At 44.1% G+C, this 22,115-nt stretch overlaps 1 protein-coding gene across 1 annotated transcript; it reads left to right on the forward strand.

The window, feature by feature from the left end:
* Positions 1 to 4,311: 4,311 nt before the first annotated feature.
* On the forward strand, positions 4,312 to 9,972 carry LOC135299490 (uncharacterized). The gene is made up of 2 exons (XM_064418629.1): positions 4,312 to 4,604; positions 7,993 to 9,972. The coding sequence occupies exon 2, from the start codon at positions 8,004 to 8,006 to the stop codon at positions 9,366 to 9,368; it is 1,365 nt and encodes a 454-aa protein (XP_064274699.1). The 5' UTR covers positions 4,312 to 4,604; positions 7,993 to 8,003; the 3' UTR covers positions 9,369 to 9,972.
* The last annotated feature ends 12,143 nt before the right edge of the window (positions 9,973 to 22,115 follow it).

Consider the following 22,115-nt stretch of genomic DNA (forward strand, 5'->3'; position numbering starts at 1 on the left):
CAGTACATAACTCAGTGAGTGCTATGAGAATGATCTCTGCAAAGTTCAAGACCTCTAATATCTCTGCTGGTACATGGTGCCTGGAGAGTAACAGCCATACAGCTGGAATAGTCTTTCTTCAGTTTAGCAAGAGGTGAGGTTTGATTGATAATAGATGGGGTGCTCAATTCCCTTTGAAACTGTTATAAATCAGTCAGATAGTTACAAACTGAAAAAATAAGTCAGGATTAGTGAAGGATTTTTCAAAGACTTTTGCAGGCTGTAGGTACTGCTTTGCTGAAAGTCAGAAGAATAACTGGGAATTCAGTTTGGGTTTTTTCCATCCTCCAAGAAAAAAAACTATCAATCCCAGGTCTGTACAGAGAAAAGAACCTGGGTACTTTGAAGCTATGCCCCAAACTCTCTGCACCATTTAGGCCCTGGTGCAGTGCTTCAGGATGATTCACCTCAGAACCTCAATAGGATAGGCAAAACTTGGGAATTTCAGCTTTATGATTACAAGGATGGAGCCTGCCTATGTCTCTCCACTGCAGAGCATGACCGTGCAAGTTAGGGAAGGAAATTATTCCCTTTAAAGAAGGTATTTCAGCGTAACCACATCAATCTAACTGATCCAAGAAAATCACCAAGGATTATGAGGAATCTCTCCTTTTAAATTAAGCATAGGAATGACCACAAATAAAGTATTGCCAGTGAGCATCTGGGAAAGAGCTGGTAGCAATGTCTATTATTAATGTTATCTAGCCATTGCCCTGAAGAGATCCCACTTTCTGTTGCTTACTCTCTGCCAAGCTTCAACTGTTCAAGCTGAAATTTGACTTGGCAGGCAGCACCCAAAGGGGGGTCACAAAGCTCATCTAGGGCAGAACAGAGACATGCTCTTGCATCTGTAATAGCAGCTTGCTGTTGTGTAACCCTACTGGAGACAGAACTTATGCCTTACCACTTAGAATCACTCTGGCCAGAGTATACACACATTTCTCCTACACAAAGAAAACTCTCCCAACTTCAGAAACAGGACTGGTCCAGTAACCAGCACACTAAACAATGGTGGATTTCTTAGATGTGGAAGATTTTCTATTTTACAAAAGGAGATATTTAATGTATCTTTTAGAGAAAAGTATATTCATCAGTTTAACTTGTGGTTCAGGACAATATGAAGGATGATGAAGAGTCCCTGGAAATCTTCACGAGGAAACCTGCATGCTGCCTTCAAACCATGCTAGTGGGCTTCACCATGTAATGTGCAGTAAGAGCTGAACAAGTGATCAGGAGAGTCGGTAGGCTCAGGGAGAGGGTTTAATCTCATTTAAATACATCTACAATGCAGATACCAGAAGCTAGGCAAGTCAGCCAGGACTCAACTTACAGTCTGTGGTCAGAAATAGGCACTTTTGTAGGGGTGCATTAGTTTTAAGTTGGTTTATTCCTGTACCCCCCATTCTGTTTATGGTTCTGCCCGGGCTTTCTCTCTCTCCCTCTTCTGAATTGTCCCGTCAGCTACACTTTATCTTTCCTAAATTCCTCCCTAACTGCCTGTCTGTTATTCAGGGTCCTTGCCCACTCATCCAGAACATTCTGGCCTGGACATTGAATGATTGGTTTAGAGGTCAGGATTCAACCCCTAATTTATTTACACTGGACATCTGAGCTGTTTGTTATGCGTTATTCCCTCCTCTCAAAATTTTAGATTGGTCGCTGTGTTCTAGTTATAAGACCTTGCCGAGCAAGCTTTTTTGTCCGCGCCCGACGCTTCTTCAATAAACATCTCCCTTTTCCCTGTCCGCGCGGTCCTGTCTTTCTCCTGCGAGACGCAGACTGACTACACTGCAGACAGCTCCGGGAATTCTCGCGCTCCTAAAGGCTTTTCGCCTTAAGCGCTCTCCCCAGGAAATCTTTCCGCGGGAGAGTGCCCTTCCCGCTTCGGTACTGCCGGCGGCACTGCCCACAGCAGCCGGGGACCCAGAGGCCAGTCGTAGCCGCTGCAGGTTGGCGCCCAACGTGGGGCAGTCCGACACCGCGGACCCTACGACAGAGAACCCCGGAGCCGACGGGCGCGATCCGTTGGACTCCCAGAAAGTTTCTCGCGAGTCGTTAACCTACCCTGTGTGGGAGCGGACCCATTTTCATGGGTATCGCTCCACCGGGGACTGGGTCGGTAGCTCCGTGCACTCCGGAGTCGATCCATTCGCAGGAGCCGCCTTCCCTAGAACGTGAGTTTTCTCTTCCTTTCTTTCTCCCCCCCCCCACTTTCTTAACTTACGCCGTTTTCGTACGGCTTTTTCGTAACTCACGCCGTTTTCGTACGGCTTTCTCGTAACTTTTGCCGGCACTGCCCGGCGGTGGGGGGTACTCCAAAGGTCCTTTCTCTCGCGTTTTTCCAGGGTTGGTGGTTTGAGCTTTTTACCATCTCATTATGGGTGCTCGTTTTACCAAAGCTCAAAAAAGACACTTTAACTTTGTTTCTGCTATCCTTTCTCAGGGGGGTTTTGAAAAATTCGAAAAAAGGGAAATTAAACAACTAATCATTTGGCTGTCTGCTCAGTTCCCAGAAGTTTCCCCTGAACAAATTCACGATTGGCGTTTTTGGGGACAAGTTTGCACTAAATTAGGAGAATTGGCTAAATCGGGGAGCTCTTCGCTTTCGCGGACTGCTTTCTGGGCTTCCCAAATTAGGAAAGTTCTGAAGTCCCAGAGGAAACTGAGCAGAAAGCCGTCTGACGTGCGTTTTGTTCCCAGCTCACCTTGTTCCCTCTGTTCTGTTCCTTCCCCCGCTGCCCCCGAGCGCGGAAACCTGAAAGCGGCAGCCTACGATGGCACCGCACAGAAACGAAGTCACTGCTCCGACCTTTTTCGGAATTATCCCCGTCCTCATTCTGTCTCGGTTAAGAACACTCGCAGCTGCGAAAGACCAGTTCGTTTTAATATTCCCCCCCCCTCCTCCTCCTTCCCCGCCATCTGCCCCACTTTTACAGGATAGCTCACAGGGAGCCCGAAATGGCGGACACCGCGTGGCGCCTCCCGCCGGAATTCCTTCTTCTTCCCAAAAAACACTTCTTTCTCTTTCTCTTTCTTCTTTCCCTTCTCCGGTATCCCCTCCCGCTCCTCCTCCCTCCGCCCCTCCCCTCCCTCCTCCCGATTCCACGCCCCGCGGCACTTCCACTCCGGCGTCGGCTCCTCCCCCATACCACGTCTCCCAGGCGGGGACAAAGTCGTCAGCCGTCTCCGCCCCCATTCTTATCTCCCCCCCTCCTTCTTCCCCTCTCAGCTCCGGTTCCCACGCTCCGTCCGGAGCCGCGGCGGGGGGGGCTGAAGGCCAGATTCCAGAGCCGCCAGTCCTCTCGGCGGCCCCGGTCACTTACCAGCCCGGGATGGGGGGGGGGAACCAGCCCCAGTGGAGCCCGTTCCCACATCACTCGATAAAGGAGCTGTGCAAAGCCCAAAAAGACTTCTCCCGGGAGAGTGAATACTTCCGGGGAATTCTGAGAGCCACACTCTCTGACACCGTGGTCACCCCTGCAGATTTAAGGCGGCTGTTCTCCTGTCTTTTAAACCCCACAGAATTCCTGGTTTGGGAAAAACATTGGCAGAGAGAAATTGGTAAAATCTTGCCCTCGCTGCGGGAGAACCAAGTGACAGCCACAGATCTGCAGGGGGGTGTGTTAACAACCGACCACTTGTGTGGGACAGGGGCATGGCAGGATGGGCAGGCTCAAGCGTGGTATGTTCCAGTGGAGGCTTTAAAGGAGGGAGCCAAAGCAGCCGAGCGGGCTTTCTTCACCTTACGGTCTCTTGTTGCCCCCTTAACATCATATATGAAAATCATTCAAGAATCTAACGAGCCCTTTTTAAGCTTTGTTGAGCGCCTCCGCAGGGCGATCGAGACGCAGGTCCATGATGAGTCGATTAAGAGGGGAATCCTCACTGAGGTGGCAGCGACGAATGCAAATCCAGCTTGCAAGGCCGCTATCCTCAGCTTGCCGCTAGATCCTCCCCCCACGCTGGATCAGATGCTAGACGTCTGTGACCGCAAACTCGCTATCATCGCGGGGGAACCCGACCAGCAACCCAGGGCTCCAGCTCGAAGGGTAGCTGCCACCGACCTGGAGGAAGTCACCACAGCTGCTGCTGCTGCCCCGTCCCGACAGCCCAACACACCAAAGCTGCAACCCCGGACGGATGCACCGTGTCACCTGTGCAACCAATCCGGGCATTGGATGCCAGACTGTCCCCTGAGGCGGGAGTTTTACGAATTTAAAAAGAAACATCGGCCTCAGGGGACCCCACAACACCAACCAAAAAACTAAATTGCAAGCGCGCCTCCTCCCCGCGCCACGATAAAAATAGGGCAGGTGTCACCATTCCACCACGCGGGGAAAAGGGAAGGGAGGGGGACCTCCAGCAGGACCTGCCGGTTGCCACAGACTCTAAAACTTTACCAGACTTAACTTCTCACGAACCTATTTCTGATCTTTTTCAGGCGGTACCTCGGCCAGTCCTAACAACTACCTCCAGGACGACCCCCTTTCGGTTGCAGTTGACGGAGCCGCTCCATCTTATTGACTCAAATATCCAACTCGTCTCCGTCAGCCCGGAGTGCCCAGGTACCTGGCATCGGACCAAGGGTAGGTTCGTCACAGTTGGAGATTCCAAATTTACACCACAAGACATTCACATCATCCCGGGTCTCATATCATCAGACCCGAAAACATTCGAAGTAGCCATTTATTGTGCCAGCCCTCCCACCTTTCTGCCTCGGGGTCAAATTGTGGCGCAAGCCATTCCTATCCCTGAGGAGCTCTGGGACTCCAAGCCACCCAAAACATCCACATCCTCAAACCTCCCATCGGTGGCTTGGGCTCAGGCCCTAGGCAAAGAAAAACCAAGAATCACCTGCAGCCTACAGAAAGGTGGGGACCAGAAGCTCGTTCACGGGCTTCTGGACACTGGAGCAGATGTTACGGTCATTCCCTCACGGGATTGGCCGTCGCATTGGGAGTTGCAAGACGCAGCAGAACGAATCCGAGGTGTAGGAGGGATCCAATTGGCGAAACAATCTAAGAGCATTGTGCAAATTATGGGGCCGGATGGACAATTAGCATCTGTACGTCCATTTGTTTTAGATTACACGGAGCCCCTGTGGGGGAGGGACCTGCTCGCCCAGTGGGGAGCCCGTATTGACTTACCAGCGGCTCCCCAGGTTTTTGGGGCAGCGGTCACTGAGGAGCGCCCTACCCAGAAACTGAATTGGCTGACTGACACACCTGTCTGGGTAGAACAGTGGCCGCTTTCTAAACAGAAATTAAAGGCGCTCGAGGAGCTCGTGGAGGAACAGCTGCAGCGAGGTCACCTGGTGGAGACCACGTCTCCGTGGAACTCCCCAGTGTTTGTCATAAAGAAACCTAATAAAGAGAAGTGGCGGCTCCTTCACGACCTTAGACAAATTAACAACGTCATTGAAGACATGGGTCCCCTCCAACCAGGGATGCCCTCCCCAACAATGCTCCCCCAAAATTGGAATTTAGCCGTAATTGACATCAAAGACTGCTTTTTCCAAATTCCCCTACACCCGGACGATGCGCCGCGTTTTGCTTTCTCGGTTCCTACCATTAACCGAGAGGCCCCTAGGAGGCGCTACCACTGGACAGTTTTGCCCCAAGGCATGAAAAACAGTCCAGTAATTTGCCAGTGGTATGTCTCTTCCTTGCTCTCATCAGTCAGGGCAAAGGCAACCAACGCTACAATTTTCCATTACATGGATGACATTCTCGTATGTGCTCCAACTGATGACGAACTTGCTCACAGTCTTGACCTAACAATCAATGCATTGGTTGCTGCAGGGTTCGAGTTGCAGCAGGACAAAATTCAAAGAATGCCACCCTGGAAATATTTAGGTCTTACAATTAGCAAAACAACTATCACACCACAAAAAATTACAATTCGAAATTCCATTCGAACGCTTGCTGATGCCCAGCAGCTGTGTGGGTCTCTGAATTGGGTAAGGCCTTGGCTAGGCATTCCCACCGAAGACCTGGCCCCCCTTTTCAATTTATTGAAAGGGGGAGAGGAGCTTAGTTCTCCCAGGTCGCTCACCCAAGAGGCGCGAGCTGCGTTGGAAAAGATCCAAAAGTCCATCTCGGAGAGGCAAGCCCATCGTTATCAGCCGGGTCTGCCCTTCAAATTCATTATTCTTGGGAAATTGCCACACCTCCATGGAATGATCTTCCAGTGGGAGGACATCAAGAACACCAAAAAAGACCAAGGGGCTAGGGACCCTCTCTTGATTATAGAGTGGGTGTTCCTTAGTCACCAAAGGTCCAAAAGAATGACGAAGCCACAGGAGCTGGTGGCGGAACTGATCCGCAAGGCTCGCCTTCGGATCAGGGAGTTGGCAGGTGTGGATTTCACATGTATTCACATACCACTCAAATTAGATTCGGCCCACTTTACAAAAGCTATGTTGGAACACCTTCTCCAAGAGAATGAGGCCCTGCAGTTCGCTTTGGACAGCTACACTGGTCAGATTTCTATTCATCGGCCGGCTCACAAAATTTTTAATTCGGAAGTCCAGTTTAAATTATCTCTTCAGCAGGTTCAGAGTAGGACTCCTTTGAAGGCTCTGACTGTTTTCACTGATGCATCCGGCGCATCCCACAAGTCAGTCTTGACTTGGAGGGATCCGCAGACTCAGCAGTGGGAAGCTGACATCAAAGAGGTGGAAGGATCACCTCAAGTAGCTGAGTTAGATGCTGTTGTCAGAGCTTTCGAGAAGTTCCCTGGACCATTCAATCTAGTCACTGATTCCGCTTATGTAGCAGGAGTAGTTGCCCGTTCAGAACAAGCGATTCTGCAGGAGGTGTCCAACATAGCCCTCTATCAGTTGCTCACCAAATTAGTAAGATTAGTCTCTCACCGAGAACATCCGTTTTATGTGATGCATGTGCGGTCCCACACTAACCTGCCAGGGTTCGTTGCCGAGGGGAACAGGAGGGCGGACGCCCTCGCTGCCCCTGTGCAGATGGCCCCGCTCCCAGACGTGTTCCGCCAGGCTAAGATCAGCCACCAGCTCTACCATCAGAATGCGCCGGGTCTGGTCAGGCAGTTCCAACTTAGCCGTGACCAGGCCAAGGCCATTGTGGCCACATGCCCCCACTGTCAGTCCTTCCAGCTTCCAACTGTTAACACGGGGGCTAACCCTCGAGGATTGGCGAGTTGCGAGGTGTGGCAGTCCGATGTTACACACGTCTCTGAGTTTGGAAAACTGAAGTTCGTTCACGTGTCAGTAGATACCTTTTCCGGCGCGGTTTTTGCCTCCGCCCACACAGGGGAGAAGGCAAATGACACCAAGAAACACCTACTTCTAGCCTTCTCCACGCTGGGCGTTCCAAAAGTATTAAAAACTGACAACGGCCCAGCATACAAATCCAGGGAACTGCGCAACTTCCTGCAGCAATGGGGAATAGAACATAAGACCGGCATCCCCTATTCCCCAACAGGTCAAGCTGTAGTGGAGCGGACCCATCAGAGCCTCAAAAGGGTCCTCCAACAACAACGTGAGGCAATGAAGATGGAGTCCCCCCAGGTCCGCCTTGCCAGGGCCCTTTTTACAATCAATTTTTTAAACTGCTCTTTCGAAAATCTAAATCCACCCATTGTTCGGCACTTTAGGCAACACCAACAACTGCAGCCGAAAGAGAAGCCTCCAGTTCTCGTAAAGGACCCCGAGACCTGGAGGACGGAGGGACCTTTTGACCTTGTCACCTGGGGGAGGGGATACGCCTGCGTTTCCACTCCCTCGGGTCCAAAATGGGTCCCTTCAAAATGGGTCAAGCCATACACCGCCTCCAGTAAAGTTCCAACTAAGAAAGTGGCACAGGTCGAAGAGGCCTGCTGGAGGAGAAAAAAGAGGCCTTCTGAAGGAGGTTTAGACCTCCCGGAGCAGAACCATTCCTAATGTTTTACCTGTATGACTTTTTGTCTTGTTCTTTTCAGAAAGCCCGAGAATGTCCGTCCCCATAACCCACATCGAGCTGATCATTTTCTGGAACTTTTTTGCCATCGCGAACTCATGGATTGTCCCTCAACCCAAGCAAAACATTTGGAAGATGCTCGCTGGCGCCCTCGGCAGAGATCATTTGTGTCTCTCCGCCACCTCGGCAGCAGACCCCTTGTCGACCTGCCTTGTGGGGATCCCGCTTCCTCCAAAAGAGTTTCCCGAGCCCCTTTACTCCTTCCTTGAACCCCTTTCCCAAAATAAAGTTTTCAGTCCCTCTAGTCCCAATCCCAATCCAATCTGGAGGAGGCTAATGTCCAAATTGAATATATCTAAATCTGACCCCACCGAATTTAAATTGCTCGGCTCCGCGTCAGCAAATTTGTGTGTTCAATTTTTCCCTTCCCGCGACCGCTACGAAAAATCTTTTACACCAATTATAGAACAGAATCAGAACTACGCGGCAGGGAATTGGTGTTCTGTCACCTCTCATATTACCACCCCCATCTCATTTGACGATAAACCCAGATCCCTCCCCAACGGCGTATTTTTCATTTGCGGAAACCGAGCATGGGCAGGCATCCCCCCTCCCCTTCTAGGAGGCCCGTGTACATTTGGACGGCTGACGCTGTTTGCTCCCAACAATTCCCAAATTAAAGATTGGAAGGAGAAAATTGTCGCACACAATTCAGTCCGCGTAGCAAGAGACCTTAAAGATTTAGATGAACAGTGCGACTCCAAAATTGTTCATTGGTCAAAGCCAGAAGGTGTCGCATGGACAGTGTTTCTCCCATGGGTGTCTATTGCAAAGTCTCTAGGTGAATTAGCTCACCTGGAGTGTTGGGTAGCCAGACAGGCCAATTTTACCTCAGCCGCTCTAAGCAACCTCCTAGCAGACGAGGAAATAACAAGGCAGGCGACTCTCCAAAACCGGGCAGCAATAGACTTCCTATTGCTGCTTCAGGATCACCGGTGTGAGGAGTTCGAAGGGCTCTGCTGCCTCAATTTATCATCCAAAGCCGGGGACGCCAGAAGATCTATTGACCAAATGAAGGGAATGATCAGCGACATTAAGGAGAAAACATCAGACTGGTTGGGAGACATCTTTACGGGATGGGGTCTCTCGGGCTGGGTAGTCTCTATTTTGAAAACTGTTGTTTTAGTCCTTTTCATTTTACTAGTCATTTCAATTGCAATTTCTGTCGTTTGGAGAATTCTTAGAAGGCTTATAGTTAAATCGATGTCTGCTTTAGAAGTGAATCGGGTGGTAGTCGAAGAACAGATTATGGACGAAAGTCAAGAAGAAGGTGCCGAAGAAGACGAGCAGTTAAAAGACCACCCTGGGTCAGATGAGTCCTCAGAAGATGGTGTTTAAGTTACCCCACTCCTCCTTTTTCTTTTTAAACAAAGAAGGGGGAAATGTAGGGGTGCATTAGTTTTAAGTTGGTTTATTCCTGTACCCCCCATTCTGTTTATGGTTCTGCCCGGGCTTTCTCTCTCTCCCTCTTCTGAATTGTCCCGTCAGCTACACTTTATCTTTCCTAAATTCCTCCCTAACTGCCTGTCTGTTATTCAGGGTCCTTGCCCACTCATCCAGAACATTCTGGCCTGGACATTGAATGATTGGTTTAGAGGTCAGGATTCAACCCCTAATTTATTTACACTGGACATCTGAGCTGTTTGTTATGCGTTATTCCCTCCTCTCAAAATTTTAGATTGGTCGCTGTGTTCTAGTTATAAGACCTTGCTGAGCAAGCTTTTTTGTCCGCGCCCGACGCTTCTTCAATAAACATCTCCCTTTTCCCTGTCCGCGCGGTCCTGTCTTTCTCCTGCGAGACGCAGACTGACTACACTGCAGACAGCTCCGGGAATTCTCGCGCTCCTAAAGGCTTTTCGCCTTAAGCGCTCTCCCCAGGAAATCTTTCCACGGGAGAGTGCCCTTCCCGCTTCGGTACTGCCGGCGGCACTGCCCACAGCAGCCGGGGACCCAGAGGCCAGTCGTAGCCGCTGCACACTTTTAAGTAGTGATTCATCTGACCCATTTTACCTCTCTAAGAGGAATTGTACTGCAATGTAAGAGGTCCCATTTCTTTCCAGTAAGACAGCCTTAAAGGGACTAACTGTGGCATAGAGTAGCTCTCTGCACACCAGACTTCTGCATTAGTTGGATGCAACTCACTGTCTGTTTTTGTGCTGTACTTAGACCTTTCTGGAAAGAGAGTGAATGCCAAGGAGAAATACAGCAAAAAGAGAGCTTGCACTCTAGTTTGTAGACTGGTGCTGTAAAAAGAAATTCATCCCTGGGATGACTACAGTGTCAAGCAATAGTAACTTGAGCAAATTCATGAGATGGATAAAATGTACAAGGGCTAGTGAAAAAAAAAATATTTAGTATTTGAATTTGGAGAGAAAGTGGGAAGTAGGAAAACCCTCTTCCTTTCCCCACCAAGGAGAATTTTTTGAAATTGTAGCCCAACTTTGGAAAAAGACTGGAACACCTTTTATATTTTTTTCCTTTTGACAGTCTGGAATTGCATTATTTCTGTGGGGATATATTGTCTGTAGGGCACTTAAGAAAATTTGTCACCAAGAGGCTGCAAATACATTATGCAGGAGCATACCTTCCCCACTGTGTTCAAGCACTAATCCACAGTAATAACAAATGCAGAGGTAAACACAGGACATACCTCCTGAAGGTACTGCCTCTGAATTCAACAATTAGGTCAACATTACGAGAATCAATTCCCAGATGACAGAGCTGTGAGATCCCAGAAAGCAGAGAGATCCTCATTGCCTGCCTGAACCTCTTTGCAAAGAGCCCTGCTATTAAGCAGGGGCTGTTTCTTCACATGTCTCAGACACTGCTCCCCTTTAAAGGCACAGTCAGCTGCGGGTCCTAGGAATACACAAGGAAGCCCAGAGACCACAGAGATAACTGGATTCTCCATTGCCTCTGGCCTAACTGCAGAAAGCAGGAAAAAGACAGCTATGGAGATGTTGAGGAGCATAGAATCATGGAACCATTTAGGCTGGAAAAGACCTAAGAGCATGGAGTACAGCCACTGAGCACGGCCAAGTCCAACACTAAACCATGTGACAAAGAGCCACAACTACATGGAAAGCCCAGGAAACAGAGGAAGTAAATTGAGCATATGCACAGGAGCAGCACTCAGATGCCAATACCATAAAGAGGTAATGATATGACTTCTGATCTCATCAATCACCTGAACCAAGGTGGGGGGCCACACACAGGAAAAAAAAAAAAAAAAAAAAAAAAAACCATAAATTAACAATGCAGAGAACCAACTGGACTCCACGTCCTGCCACAAAGTCAGCAGCAAGGAAGAACCAATGGACAAAAAAAACCAGACAGGAACAAAAGACTGGATAAGATATTCTGAAAGTGTGAAAGGCTTCCTAGTTGTAGAGATGTTATTGTACAGATGTATTCCAACATGGATATTTTCAGGAAATAATTTCATTAATAGACTTGGAGGGAGCAGAATAAAAGTTAGGAGAATAAAATTGGTGAATGCATCCAGAAATATCCATCTACTTGCTAGTGGCAAGAACCCTAGTTGCATTCCTTCATGAAGAAATTATTCAGCCCACAACAAGATGATTTAGGTTTATAAACTTTAGCCTTTATGTTGTTACTTAGGAAGTGGTACAGAAAACATAGTTCACTACACTATGATAAAAAATAAGCAGTGATCAAGTAATTTAAAACACCCATTCTGGAAAGTTGTGTAGATAGTACTGCTGGTTCCAAAAACTGTATTAATACTAGCCTTTACTTACTACAGTGCTTGCTTTACAGTATGAAGAAAGCAGTATTTTGATAAAATTTGTGATATTAAAAACCGATATTAATATGATGGTGGTCATCTTGATAAACCCATCAGGGGTTAAATCAGGAATCGTCTGGTATTAAAGCCTGAGCTGATATAGTCAGAGTCAGCAATAAGAAACCATCCAAGAAACAAATTTGTATCCTCAGAGATCAGACAAAAGAGGGGTCTGGACTGCAAGGGCCATATTACAATTTTGGTGAGTTTAACAATATCGAAGTATTGAAAAAAGATACGGCCTGTTTAGATTTTCATTTTAATGATGCCCCAGTAGGAGTTTAAAATTATGGAAATTATTGTGGAGTTAATTATTTTCCTCCTGTCTTGTACAAAACATGAAGTGTCTCACACGTGTGTATCTTACACTGTTGAAATATTGAACTTCATTTTTTTCTAGATAATATTATCAAATAATATCAAGGGAAAAGTTTAGGATCTGGAAAAATAAAAATTATATTGAAAAAAAATTGTACATTTGAAGAGTTGAAAACATATACAAAATTTAAAAGTGTATGTTAAGTGAAAGGGAGCTCCCAAAAACTAATAACTTTTGTCACCTGAAGAGTCAGGTATGCCCTGCAGACATATAACATTTGATGTAATAAAATTTTCTGGTACAGATTTGAGTGCACTGCAACATTATCCTTTATTAAGATGACAGTTAAAATTTTTACTATAATTTTCTATCTGAGTCTTATTAACTTTATCTTTAAGGCTGTTCTTTTATTCTCCCTACACATAGCATGATTCTTTATATCTCAAGCTTTTAGGAAATTGAATTCAGTATCAGTTCAAGAGAATTAAATTTAGATTGCTTGGTTTTGAATGGCTAAAACATTGAATACTGAAGAAATTTTTAGAAATTCTCAAAACTGACAATCAGTAACTTAAGGACAACCTTGTAGTTAAGGTCCAAAACTAAACATCGCAAGATTTAGATTCACTGCGCTGCTTCAGGTCTTTTTCTGTAAGCTGATGCAAATATCCATGTTCCCCATCTCTATAATGGGAACATTATTATTCCTCTGTCTGCATTGCCTAGTAGTCCTGCAAGCTGCTCTCCAGTCTTGTAATATTCCCTCATCTGTGAATGCTCTGCAGAGAAAAGCTTTTGATTGTATTCTTATACAGGGCAGGAATGATCTTATCATGCTTTTGAACTACACTGTGCAGCACGGGGATCTGAATCTGCTTGTAGCTCCTTCTGCTACAGAAATACAAGTGTTAATAATAATTAACAATATTAGCACCTTTTAATTGTTCTGCACTTGTAAGCTCCTTCTTGCCTCTTTGCTCTGGGTTAGGGAACTCCCTATTGTCTGCTTTAGCTATGGTAAATGCCTGTGTTGCTCAATATCATTATGGTTGTAGTTGTCAGCAATTTATTCAAAGAACATCTTACGACTGCAAATAAAACAAGCAGGTGTCTGCACTGAGGAGTTTATAAACTACATTAGAGATAGCACAGCAAGAGATGAACAGAGAGGAAGCCTTAGAATTCAGTGCCTTTCACAGAGGTACAAAGCAATAGGCTTTTTCTTTCCCTCTTCTTTTGTCCTCATTTACTTTCTTCTGGTTTTCTTGGAGTCCTGATGTGTGGACAACTTTTGCATTCTCCAAACCCTGGGCTCCAAACATCCTTAGCTGCTAAGTTTAGGCCACGTACATAGGAAGTATGTATTGAAAGAGATGGATGATGCAAGAAATCATGTTCTCCTTGCACATTCCTGAATAAACACCACCTCTTGAAAACAAACAATGATCTCTTATTCATCGAATCTGCAACTGCTCAGCTGCTTCCTTGTGGACAGCTGCACAAAGGATAGGAATGACCCTTTGGCTTCCATCAATGTCTTATCCAAAGGCAGAATTGCTACCTTATGATATGGAAATCATTGCTCAACAAAAAGAAGAAGGAGTAAATTTAGATCCTGGCATAAAGACTGTTAACATTAGAAGTGAAATTCCTATTGGGTATTTGGCCAGGTCTCTTTCTTAGCCTATGTAACCTGGAAAGAACATTTAATCTTTTTCCTTCTTTAGTTTGTTATCATCTCCTGTTAGGACCTGCCCCAGGTGGGACTCTGGTTCCCACATAGGACTGACAGGAAGAAAGAGACACATTTTAAGAGGCTTCAATTTCCCCTGTGCCAAGAGCAGCTTGTGCAACATGTCCTGCTGCATCACAAAATGCAGCTGTAAGTGTTATGAGAGGCATGTCTGTCAGAGGCATGTCTATCTGCTGGGGCAGGAGGCTCATTCTTGACTGAAGCTTTGAGGTGTTCCCATCTACCAACCCACACACACTAAATAAAAGGGTTGAGATGACACTGGAATTCAACAAAAGAGTATAAAAGGTCATGGGGTAATATCCAGGGGCAAAGCACTTCATGGAGAAGTTATGGAGCATCCACAAGAGTCAGAGGCATAAGGAAGGAGAAAGAAGTTGCTGTAAGCTACTTTCATTATGAAATATTATACTGGAAATGAAAATGTCACCCCAGAGCAAAATACTAACTTAGTTACCCAACAGACAACTCCAACTGAAAAAGAATTACAGGTTAAAAAGGAAAGGGAAGAACCTGTCAGCAGGGCTAATAGCAGCTAGCAGGTCTTCAACAGTGGAAAATGTTAAAGGCTGAACTGCTGCCAAAACCCATGATGAAGCCAAATCCAGCAGGGAGATTCTGTGTTTCATCAATAAGCTCTGGATCAGGCCCTTCATTTCCCCTTTGCTCACTGCAATGAGCAAGAAGTGGTGGAAAGAAAAGTGACTCACTCTTGTAGGAGGCTGCTTGGCCCCTTTGCCAGGCAGTTGGCTGACAGCATATTGCTCTGTAGGGCATGTTATATCTCTGCACTTTCCTTATCAAAATGTCAATACTTTCTCATTGCCTTTGAATGTCCCTAGGAAAGTACATACACAGTGCAGGAAATTAAAGTCATGAGATCCAAAAGGCTGACATAGGTGCTCCTAGGAAAAGGCCCAAGCTAGAAGCAGGAACCTGAGAAGGAGGGTAAACAAGAGTAATTTATTTATTATTGTATGGCTACAGTTGCAGTTTCGAAAGGCAAGAACAGAAGTTTGAGGCCTGGCCTGCCCCTGAATAAGTGAGTATTATAAAATGTTTGAACTCAGGAAGAGTAACTAAGGAGTCCCTCTGTCAACTCTGAAGAAGGCAGTACCTACTCTCTTTTACCAGCCTTTATTTTGGCTTCTCAGCTACAACCCGTATTTGTTGAATAGCAGTGCTTTAGCCTAGGGAAGAGACACGTCTACAACAAAATAATGGTTGCTCTTAGTCATGAAAACTTTGCCAGTATTTTAGTGAGTCTCAGTTTCACTCCTGTGCTCTTACTCTGACTCAGCTTTGTTCCCATTTTGTCTTTGGTACTGGACATTTTGAATTTGTAACATCAAAGAAGCAGAAGGAAGCACTAAAATTTACTGTTTGGGTTTCTTTATCCAACCTTGTGCTCTCATCAGTGTCTCTATAAGCTGTACCAAAGACATTGGTCTTTGGTCCCTACAGTATTACCATTGCAGCAAGTATGAAACAGAGCTGACAGCACAGTGCTGCTCTCCCCACTCTTACCCTTCCTTTTGCATATTGCAAAAAATGCTAATAATAAACAAAAAAATATCTAATGCTCAATTTATTGTAAAATATCATTTTTATTAAATATCATAGGATTTAAAGTGGAAATTATCTGTTTGGCAGCAAGATTGTGCCCCAGTGTTAGACTGGAAGAACCCACCTCCCACTAATGTGCCATCCTGTGCAGATTCCATGAGGTCCCCCTTATAGGGTTGTTCCTTGACACAGCTGGACTATGTAGAAAGGAAAAGAAAATCTTGGGCTCTGTCATGTTGTTCAAGCAAATGCTGTGAACTGATTTTTCATGTAAGCAGTAGAAACCACAAAGTAATAAACCCTCTGAAAATGCAGCCTGGATTTGAGGCAGGAATGCTACATAAATTGATTGTTTACAAAAAATGAGCTTTTTTAAGTAACAAAAAAAAAGTAAGGTGTGAAATAGCAATAGAAAGTACTAACAGCAATAATAAGATAGTTACTAGCAGGCTAGGATTTCAGTTGCAAGGTAAATTTAGATTCACATAGACGTACCAGGTTAGATTTTATACAAGAAAGTCAGTGAAAGGAAAAATTCAAACAGATCACAGACACTTACTTGTTATTCTGCCATATATGAATTTTATGTGCATGTTTGGTGGCTGATTACTTGGATAGAGACAAATTTGTTTTATTTCTTTCCCTGCAGCTTGTTCATTAAAATTCTGTTTTACTCCAGCAGCCAACATTGTGCTGCATCCTGACAACTGCACAGAGGAAAAGTGCCACAACAGACACATGCCAGCTGTCCCTTCCAATCCAGCAAACTACTGCTTCCCCACCTGGAAATATGGTATTTACCCATTTCCTGGGGAAATAACATACTCTGCAGCAAGACAATGGAAGGCAGCTTGTTCGTGCACGGTTAAAGTGCACACGTGGTAAGCACAACAGCCCGATTTCTCTCTGCATTGCTTCTGTTTCACACAGATGCATACCAAAATGATTCCTATTCTTCTGGTTTTTTGGCAGCCACAAAATCTAACTCCTGTGCTGATACCTCCAACACAGCTTCTGAGTCTGTGAAAGGTGTCTGGCCCCGTGCTCACCCCCAGAGTGCACGGAAGATACGTGTCCTCGCAGGGAGCTGCCTGGCTGCTCAGCCCTGGCTCTGGGCATGTCTTTGTAAATTCCAGGGACACATTTCACAGCCTTATCTCCTGGATTAGGGACAGAAATTCCTCCTCTGTTTCAAAATACTGGCATTGTGCCAAATTCCTTGATACCTAAAATTAAGCCTCAAGGGCATATCTAAACAAGGACTTAGGTACCCAGGGGGGACCTTAGAAGGAATTCAGGCACCTGAGTACAAAGTTGTCACAACAGAGATGTGGAGTGCTGCTCTTCATCTATTTTCCAAACTTAGAGAAGCTTAAGGCTCAGAGATGCTTTCCTTTCTCAAAGTCTCCAAGCACCTAAAGCTGGGTTTGCAGTGCCAATTTAGTTGTTCCAGAGCTGGCAAAAGTGGATATGACAGTACCTAACTCTTAGAAACCCTAACTTTGCAATTTTACATTTGAGTAAAACTGTTCCATTTTCAATGGTGTTGGTGGCTTGCAGCACCAAATCTGCTGATGGCCAGCACCCACAGGGAGAAGGACATGAACTCTGACACTGTGTTCTGATTCCTGTCTCTAAGTAACTAAATTTATAGTCTTGTGGGAATTGACTGATCTCCCACATAGTCTCATTTACATTGTCAATTAATCAGTGCAGGGAATTAAACAAGGGTATTTTAATATACAGGAAAAGTATTTGCTTTTAAAAGGTACCTAATTCCAGCATCTTTCAGGCTATATTGTTAGGCTATATTATATTTGAAATGCAAAGGGGGAAAGTGCACAGAAAATCTCTCTGCAGCAAGTTATGCCTGGTTGAGTTTCACATTGACTTCGTGTTTGCTCATTCAGCATCAGAGAGGTATTTGGGCCAAGGCTCTAATAGGTGAAGAATCAGAACAGGAGGAGATTTTGCGTCAGTGTGTGGGCTGTGAATGCAACAAGGAGGTGATTAAATAGACACTGGCAGCAGAAGATAAAGCTAGCAATTATGAGGCCATTTCCAGGAACAGGCTGCCCAGAATAAAATTATTTTGCTAAAAATCAGCAGGTAAAAGTAAAAAAAAAAAAAAAATTTTTTTTCAAAAACATGTACACTTATGAAAAGATTGGGTTTTCTTTCCTTTTTCTTTAGAGCTGCAAACTACATGGTTGCACAGTTTTCCTTTGCACATATCTTGGTGATTATGTTTAATATTCTTGTCCCTCTTTACAGAGCTGGTAGGGCTCATGTAGTACATTAGGTTGGAGAGTGATGCTTTCTGCAATGCTAAGGCATTAAGAAAAAGGAGATTGTAAACTTTTTACACCCTCTCACCCTGATGCTGTGAGCCCAGAATGAAGAGGCAGATCTACAGTGTGGATCCCTACTGAGCATCACCATACATAGGGCAAGGGGCAGCAACATCACCAGGTGCTCTGCTTAGTGCCACTTGTGATGTGAAATCATTAGCAACTGGGCAAAGATCACAGATTTCTTCCTACAGGCTTCCAGATTCATGAGAGATGACAACTCTTTTCAGAGGTTCCTGACATGATTGGCTTTAAAATGCATTTCTGAGAAGTGAAGATCAAATCCTGCAAACTGTGCACATAAGTCATCCAGCCCCCTGCCCTTTGTTATGGAATTATACATGCACCATTGTCATATTGCAGAAGTCATTTTATATCGATCAACAGGAGATATTGAATATGCATTTATACATGCTGAGAGCACCTCAGGTGTAGAGAAAATTATGTTATGAGACATAAAAGCATGAATTTCCACTGCAAGAAGACTGATTTGAAAACTCAATCTCCTTTAAATATTGTTATCTGTGCAGCAAACTTGCTGTCCTTACATATATCCACTGAGATTAAAACAGCAGATATTTTTAGAGATCTCAGGAGCAGCTGAGTTTGCAAGGATCATTTATTAAAAGAAAATATCTGAAAGATATCAGTTCTGTTCAGGATTTCACATTTTTGTTTATATCTCATAAATGTAGGTACCTCATAAAGTAGCCTTTTAATGCTTCCCTCTGCAACCTAATCCATCCTCCAGAATACAGAGTCAAATATTGTGCATATCCCTGAAGCCGGTATCAGCTAAATACATTACTAATGATGGTGTGATTTCTCAGCATTTGAAGTCAGTGAGGAGAACTATAGTCACCTGGTCTTTTTTGCCCCTTGTGCAACCAGACCCTAGCATTTTGTCAGTGCTCCTTCCATTTCCCCTGACAGATTGACCTTCGGTGTATAGCCTCGATTTTCTTCCATCACTGCAGGTAACACAAATAACACAATTTCTATAAGAGTCACCATAGAGACAGAACCACCACTAAATCCAGAGCCTCATCCCTGCAGTCAAACCTTGATACATCAAACCTGAACACTGAATCTGGAAGCTTTAACTTCTACAATGAGGGGATTGACAAAACTAGCCTGGAGCTAAGCAGAAATAATATTACTGAGGTACAAGGTTTTACTCAATGTTAAAGAGATAGCACAAGTAAGCTCTATCCTGTGCACAAGTAAAGGGGTGGGAGGATTTCAGTTCTGTGATTTTTTTTTTTAAGGAGAAAAATATTCTTATAAATCTATGCTGTGAGGCATAGGACACCACAGAGCCAATGATGCTGATCCAGGAAAAATTGTGTGGACACCTGTAAGACCTGTGCACGCTGCTGTTTCTCTAGGAGTGTTGCCATAGTGCGTTGGCACACATGCCATGGCACAATAACAACATAATAGCCCAAAGAATTAAAAGAGTGCAGTTTATGGTTAGAGGACCCACGTTCTCCAAGAAGTATTTTTGCAAACAGAATTGAGGTATATTATGGTTATACCAAGTAAACAATGCAGTAGATTTGAGTGCTGGGGTTTTTTCTGTATGAAAAATTCCAAAGTTATTTCATACAGGCTTATTCCTATGCTGACAAAATATACAAAAGAACAAATGGTTCAATCTTTTCCACTAAATACAGCTTCAGGCATATAATTAGCAATCTAGAGAGGATGATTGCAAGTGAGCGAGCATGAAAAGTTACACTGTTATCATAGATGAAGTTATAATATTTCATTATCATTCCATGATGCATGAATTAATTGATATTTATTCACAGAGGTGCATTGGAAATAGTGGTGCCTTTTATGATAATTGTACCTATTTTTCAGTCTGGAGGGAAAAAACTGTCTTAACACTATGACTTATGAGACAGACTTTCAAAGAGCAGCTAAGTACTTGTACCTACAAAAATACTGCAGTTATGTGCATTTCTTTTATATATTCATGGTTCCCACAACTATGCCTATGTATATATGCATAGTGTTTATGGCACATAATGATGTATGTGAGAATATGAACATACACCTTGAGGGAAAAATAGTGGTTTTAAGTGTTCTTTTTATGGGAAATAATTAATCAATGCACAACTGAAATACTTTCATCCTTCAAGCGAAATGACAAGAGTTATTTGGCATATTTGAAGGTTACATAGATCCTAAACAGAATGGGAAAAAAGCATACCTGTTTGTGTGGGTTTCTCTCTAAGGATTATGTTGCTGCATCCCACAGGCTTAACATCAATCCTGGGGTTTAAACTTTTAAATTCTTAATCACTGGAAGCAAATAGCAGGTTGAGCTAAGCTGTGAACTTTGGTGTATTTTTGAACTGCTTTGTGAATCATGCATTGTCTTTGTGATGGGATGGAGAAGGGTGGCAGACAGGAGTATTTAGAAAGAGTTTTAGAAAATAGTTGAGCAGTTTTTGCCCCCCGTGTTGTCAATATTTATCACCTTTGTGAAAAGAGGTGGACTTGGTGCTATGCTTTCTTTCCTTGCTAAGACTAGAAGTTACTCCTCCTATACACAATAAAAGTTGCTGACTTGGCCATGAAATCTCAGAGATACCAGAAAACATCAGGAAATTAAAGAAAGGCCAAATAGTACGTGGTCACCTGGAATCAAGGTGAACAAAGAATTTGAAGAGACGATTCCAAAACAGAAAAGGAGGATTTCATAAGTAGTAGAGGTAAAATGGGTGACAGTGAATATGGTGGAAACCCAGGGAAGAAGAATGCTTGCAGACCCTAAGGAGATAGCTAAGAAGAATTATATACATTTAGAAACATCCAAGTACAAATTTCAAGTGGAAACTGCAGAGGATTTCTTTGCAGATTCATCTGGTCAAATGAAGCTGAGAACTGCACAACAGGAACCTGAGCTTGTCTTTCAGGGCCACTAGCAAGATGCTGAAGCTGGGTCCAAGAAGGACCCTTCAGTCCAAGATTACTATGCTAAAAGGAATGGAAAGAACAGCTTGTAAAGGAGACTAGACAATAACAAACTGTGCTGTCTCTTAGAGCCAAGTCTCATGACATCATTCTGGGAAGGCATTTTGAGGTTGGCAGGAAAATTTTCACTAGTGAAATTGCACATTAGCACAAATGACACTTCTGTACGTGCTAACACATGAAGAGATTGAAGGGGCCTGGTAGTGAGGCAATTCACTGTGATCCTCTCTCCCTGGAGGCTCTCAAGTCAAATAGCTGAGAGTCTTTATATTCTATAAAGAAATGATGCCCATAGTGGAGGAAGCAAGAAAAATGTTCAGGGTCCATGGCATTAGGGAAGAAGCTTTCTGCTGAGGAAGAGGCTGGATTATAAAAATGGAAAACTTCCAAAAGTCTGAAGGTTCGGAGAGGACAAGTGGAAGACAATATTAATTTCATGCCAAATCAAGACAAAGGTCTCCAAATTAAGCAAACTCTCAAGGGACAGAACAAAAAAAGTCCTTTTATACACCAATATATCTCTACATAAATATCAGAATTCTGTGTAATAATCGGGAAGAATTTGAATTGCTCATTTAGGGCCATGGTTTAGTCACTGGTACTAAAACAGCAAGATTTGACTTGAATTTTAAAACTGCAAGTTCTGTTTTATGTGGAAAGAGTGCTGTGGAAAAAGGGGAAGGAAAATTATTGTGACTTCTCCATAACTTCGTGATAGAGTAATGATCATGAGTACCTGTAGAACAAATCTCAAAAACCATTAATGGGAGTGCTAGTGTCTGACACAGATCACTAGATCACACCATGGAACTACACAAGAGGATCTTTAAGATTCTTTCTATAATAGTGTGTGACAAAAATGCACACTATAGTGTGGGGGTCAATTTTAGTTAGGTGTGATAAATTGTCAGCTTTGATATTGCTGGTGTGTCCTTGGAAATTTTTAATTTTAAAGATGAACATTCTGTAATACAAGAGGCAAGATAAAAATGCAATAATTATAAATTTGAAAGCTGAGGCATACTGAGAGCCAAGTTACTGACTTTTTTGCCTTTGTCCTGTGTAAATAGAACAAACCCTGTGTATTTGCTATCTTAATGGACCAATTTGCTATATGGAAAATATGAGCTGGCTCAGCTTGATTTCATCATAGCCTGCAAGAACCTTTGAAAGAAAAAAAACTCTGACAATAGAGTGCCATTAAATGTATCAGACAAATAATCAAAAAGCTCCCTAGCTGTCAGATAGACATATTCAGACTAGAATAAAGATTATAAGTTTAAGCATGAACAGATATTTG

Source organism: Passer domesticus, chromosome 4 (assembly GCF_036417665.1).
Source record: "Passer domesticus isolate bPasDom1 chromosome 4, bPasDom1.hap1, whole genome shotgun sequence".
Lineage (NCBI taxonomy): Eukaryota > Metazoa > Chordata > Aves > Passeriformes > Passeridae > Passer > Passer domesticus.